The sequence below is a fragment of the Chiloscyllium plagiosum genome, unplaced genomic scaffold, assembly GCF_004010195.1.
Source record: "Chiloscyllium plagiosum isolate BGI_BamShark_2017 unplaced genomic scaffold, ASM401019v2 scaf_21213, whole genome shotgun sequence".
Lineage (NCBI taxonomy): Eukaryota > Metazoa > Chordata > Chondrichthyes > Orectolobiformes > Hemiscylliidae > Chiloscyllium > Chiloscyllium plagiosum.
The window spans coordinates 5,735-10,923 of record NW_025206786.1 but is presented as its reverse complement, the minus strand read 5'-3'; the positions used below and the strand labels follow the sequence as shown (position 1 = coordinate 10,923).

The following is a 5,189-nucleotide window of genomic DNA, read 5'->3' as shown; positions in this document are numbered from 1 at the left end:
GTAGACACCCTCATCATATTGAAGGAGGATTTCGATGTGCACTCGCGGGCCCTGGGCTGGGGGCCCTGGGCTGGGGGCCCTGGGCTGGGGAATGGGCTTCTATCAGTCAGGTTTGTGTTTGTGACCCACTGGGCTGTCACAGGCCTCTGTGATTCTATCCATTTGTTTTTCTAAGTGCTTGGTGTAGCTTCTCATTAATGTCGTGTGAGACCTTTAGCAGTAAACACAAGTTCTGGATGTAGGTTTGCTCGGTCAGTTCAGTAAACCTCAACCTGAGCTACAAATCTTCTCCAAACTCAGTAAACACAAGTCTCTCTGAAGATGGATCGCAGCTTGTAAAACCAGTCCAGGTTTCTGAGCTGATTGGAAATGTGCTGAGATTTCTGCAGAATGATGCCTGCGTTTCTGTTGCTAGGTACCAGTTGGCTGTGACTCGCTTCCGAGACAGGGAGGAGACCAGCAGCAGTATTTATCTTCAGAATGACCCATGGGATCCAACAGTCACCTTCGAGAACTTCATCCACAACAATGAAAACATCACCTCTCAGGTACATGAGGATCGCAGCCAATCAGGGCCGGGCTGGGATAGTGAGGATCACAGCCAATCAGAGCCAGGCTGGGATAGTGAGACTCACAGCCAATCAGAGCCGGGCTAGGATAGTGAGGATCACAGCCAATCAGAGCTGGGTTTGGATAGCTTGTGGATCACAGCCAATCAGAGCCGGGCTGGGATAGTGAGGATCACAGCCAATCAGAGCCGGGCTAGGATAGTGAGGATCACAGCCAATCAGAGCCAGGCTGGGATAGTAAGGCTCACAGCCAATCAGAGCCAGGCGAGGATAGTGAGGATCACAGCCAATCAGAGCAGGGCTAGGATAGTGAGGATCACAGCCAATCAGAGCCAGGCTGGGATAGTAAGGCTCACAGCCAATCAGAGCCAGGCTGGGATAGTAAGGCTCACAGCCAATCAGAGCCGGGCTAGGATAGTGAGGATCACAGCCAATCAGGGCCGGGCTGGGATAATGAGGATCATAGCCAATCAGAGCCGGGCTAGGATAGTGAGGATCACAGCCAATCAGGGCCGGGCTGGGATAATGAGGATCATAGCCAATCAGAGCTGGGCTGGGATAGCTTGTGGATCACAGCCAATCAGAGCTGGGCTAGGATAGTGAGGATCACAGCCAATCAGGGCCGGGCTGGGATAATGAGGATCATAGCCAATCAGAGCTGGGCTGGGATAGCTTGTGGATCACAGCCAATCAGAGCTGGGCTGGGATAGTGAGGATCACAGCCAATCAGGGCCGGGCTGGGATAATGAGGATCATAGCCAATCAGAGCGGGCTGGGATAGCTCGTGGATCACAGCCAATCAGAGCTGGGCTGGGATAGTGAGGATCACAGCCAATCAGGGCCGGGCTGGGATTGTGAGGCTCACAGCCAATCAGAGCTGGGCTGGGATAGCTTGTGGATCACAGCCAATCAGAGCTGGGCTGGGATAGTGAGGATCACAGCCAATCAGGGCCGGGCTGGGATAGCTTGTGGATCACAGCCAATCAGAGCTGGGCTGGGATAGTGAGGATCACAGCCAATCAGGGCCGGGCTGGGACAGGGCTCTGCTGGCAGTGACCAATCGTGGGAGAGAGTTTCCTCGGGGGGTGGTTCCCGAGCAGCGAGCTGTTGAGGACAGTCTCTTTCTGCCTGTTGTAGGACCTGGTTGCCTGGGTGACTGTTGGCTTCCTACACATTCCACATTCGGAGGATATACCCAACACCAGCACGCCCGGCAACGCCGCCGGGTTCTTCCTGCGGCCATTCAACTTCTTCCAGGAGGACCCCTCTGTGGGCTCACGGAGCACGGTGATTGTACGGCCCGATGGTCAGTCCAAGGTGAAGATTCAGAGATGGACACTGAGCTCCCCTGACATTTGCCTGTCAGAAAGGCCCTTAACCTATAACGGCAGCTACTTACCTGACTAACCTGCCAGAGTGGGAGCATGGAATGGTCATCTGTAAAACCCAGACAAGGCGTTACACCGTCCTGCTAACCCACTGGGGCCAAATGGCCTCCTTTCTAATCTGAAGCTTTCTATGGCTCTGTGTTCAGTCTAATTCCTGAACAGTTTCTTATTAACACAATCAAAGCCCTTCAGGAATCTCCCCAGCACCTCCTCACATCCAGGAGAACCATCTCTATTTCTCCGGTCCCTCCATATTTACTGAACTTGCCCATCCCAGCGTCTGTTCTGCCCCACTCCCTCTCCAACTCTCGCCCTCCCCTTTGGGAGTTTAACATGGACCCACTTTCACTCCCTCAGCCGAGTGATCACCCTGCCTTGGGACAGCTCCTGCTCTGATTATGAACTACCCCAGGGCCAGGTGCTGACAGAGGGCATAGACAGAGCTGTCACAACAGGGTGCTCTACGTCTATCAGCGCAAGCCCATGTTGTTCCTGTTCCTGACCCCACGCTGTCGGTGCTGCATCTCAGTATTTGCCTCATCATAGAGTCTGATTCTGCAGTTCCAAACTCTGCGCCTATTGATCCCCAAACTCACACATGCACACACGCACAGGCACACGCACAGGCACACGCACAGGCACACGCACAGGCACACGCACGCACAGACACACGCACGCACAGACATACGCACGCACAGGCACACGCACACACAGGCACACGCACACACAGGCACACGCACACACAGGCACACGCACACACAGGCACACGCACAGGCACACACACAGGCACACGCACACACAGGCACACACACAGGCACACGCACGTACAGACACACGCACGCACAGGCGCACGCAAAGACACACGCATGCACAGGCACACGCACGCACAGACACGCGCACGCACAGGCACACGCACGCACACCGCTCACACACACCCGCAGTCTCACACACAGTCTCACACATACACTCGCACACGCTCACGCACACCCACTCACACGCACAGACTGGTCTCCCCTCAGGAACTCACTGCCAAGTGATCAAGGATATGACAAATATCGACAATCCACCATGTTCTCATCATAACGGAGTGCAGCATCAGGGAAGGCCTTAAAGAGACAACTCCTCTTTCTGCTCCAAAAGGGAGCCAAGATGGGGAGGAGCTGGTGTTGGGCAGAAATTAAAAATCACACAACCCCAGGTTATACACCTGTCAGTGGACCATACCCTGGGGTTGGACTGTAACCTGATGTTGGACTGTTCCCTGGGGTTGGACTGTTCCCTGGGGTTGGACTCTACCCTGGGGTTGGACTGTTCCCTGGGGTTGGACTGTAACGTGGGGTTAGATTGTAACGTGGGGTTGGACTGTAACGTGGGGTTAGATTGTAACGTGGGGTTGGACTGTAACGTGGGGTTAGACTGTAACGTGGGGTTAGACTGTAACGTGGGGTTGGACTGTAACGTGGGGTTGGACTGTAACGTGGGTGTTGTGTGATTTGAACCTTGCTCCTGAAGGGACGGAATGTCTGATTGCATTAAAGGGCCTGCTCCCACCCCCCTCCCCCGCGCTGTGAAATGATCAGAGTGCTCCATTTGCTCTTGTTTTAAAGTGTTTTGAGAATTAAAGTGTTTATAATCCCTGATAATAAACAAACCACTGACTGTGTTTGTTACACTGAGGAAGAATGATTTTGTTGAATTATGAATAAACCTCGGAAGTGTGCCCACGTTACTCAGTGTCTGACCCAGCAGCTTCCCGTCTGACTGTATCACAATAATCTGCTCACTGACTCACAGGTTTGAGTCTGTATATGGGAAGGTGGTTGTGGTTGTTGGACATCAGTCATCTCAGCTCCAGGACATCTCAGCGGGAGTCTCTCGGGGGAGCGCCCTCGGCCCAACCATCTTCAGCTGCTTCATCAATCACCTTCCCTCCACCGTAAGGTCAGAAATAGGGATGTTCCCCAATGATCACACAACATGCAGAACCGGCAGTGACTCCTCGGACACTGAAACGGTCCATGTTCAAATGCAACAAGCTCTGGACAATATCCCGGCTGGGGAGGGGTGTTTTCTGAACAAACAAAAGACAAGAGATGGAAGTTGTCCATTCGGCCCCTCAAACCTGCTTTGCCATTTGAGACGATCATGACTGATTTACCGTCCAGTCCCTGATTGGTCAAAGATCAAGTCGTGAATCTATCAACTATCAAAAGCTGCACCTGTTAGGGAAGAGGATAAGGGTCTGAAACATTCAGAATTGGTAAAGTTAAAGAGAATGGTTAATTTTATTTTTGTAAGCTTTAATTGTAGGTGTTGACACTACCTCTCACCTTAATCATTTGTCTACTGCAGGCTGTTTAGTCAGGGGTTAAGGATCAGAACAGATTACGTGCTAACTTCCAGCCAGAGAGTGGACAGTGGGAACCCGGGGGGGGGCGGGGGCAGAATGTGGGAAAAGATATTAAACACAAATCAACCGTCAGAGAACTTGGACTCCGGAATTTTAACAAAAATGTAAGAAATAGGAATGGGAGGTGGCCATTCGGCCCCTCAAGCTTGCTTTGCCATTCAATAGGATCGTGGTGGATCCAGCATTTCTCACATCCACATTCCTGCCCATTCTCTGTAACCCGAGATTCCCCAAGTGAGCAAGAATCTAGCGATCTCAGCCTTAAATATCCACAAGGACTCTTCCCCCACAGCTCTCTGGGGTAAGGAGTTCAAAAACTCTGAACTGTCTGAGAGAGGATGTTCCTTCTTGTCTCAATCTTAAACTAGCATCCCTTTATTCTGAGACAATGCCCCCTGCTCCTAGCCTGTCCCATGAGGGGGAAATATTCTCTCAGCATTGACCGTCAGGCCCCTTCAAATCCTGTCTGTTTTAATGAGACCGTCTCTCATTCTTCCCAACTGCAGTGAGTCGAGTCCAAACTGTTTAACCTTTGCTCATAGGACAGTCCCTCCATCCCAAGGATCATCCGAATTAACCTTCTCTGACCTTCAATAACTAGAGTAAACCTGCTCTCAGTCCCCCCAGGGTGTTCTCCCGAGCCCCAAGCTCAAAGGGGCTGAATTACGTTATGATATTCCCATGACTAGTGCACACCAAATAAATTAGCCAATGATTCCTTTCTCATTTTAGTGAGTTTAATTTGCTTACACACAGGGGTAGGAATGGACACATTTAATTGCAAACTCCCCTTCAATTAATCAATCAAAGGGGTGCAGGTTT

The 5,189-nt window shown here is 51.6% G+C and overlaps 1 protein-coding gene across 1 annotated transcript; it reads left to right on the top strand.

Moving 5' to 3' along the window:
- Nucleotides 1–242: 242 nt before the first annotated feature.
- Nucleotides 243–2,623, top strand: LOC122546539 (amiloride-sensitive amine oxidase [copper-containing]-like; the record flags this gene model as incomplete). Its single annotated transcript, XM_043685230.1, has 2 exons — nt 243–548; nt 1,707–2,623. Coding segments are annotated over 2 exons (576 nt in total), but the record flags the coding sequence as incomplete, so codon positions are not given.
- Nucleotides 2,624–5,189: the final 2,566 nt, after the last annotated feature.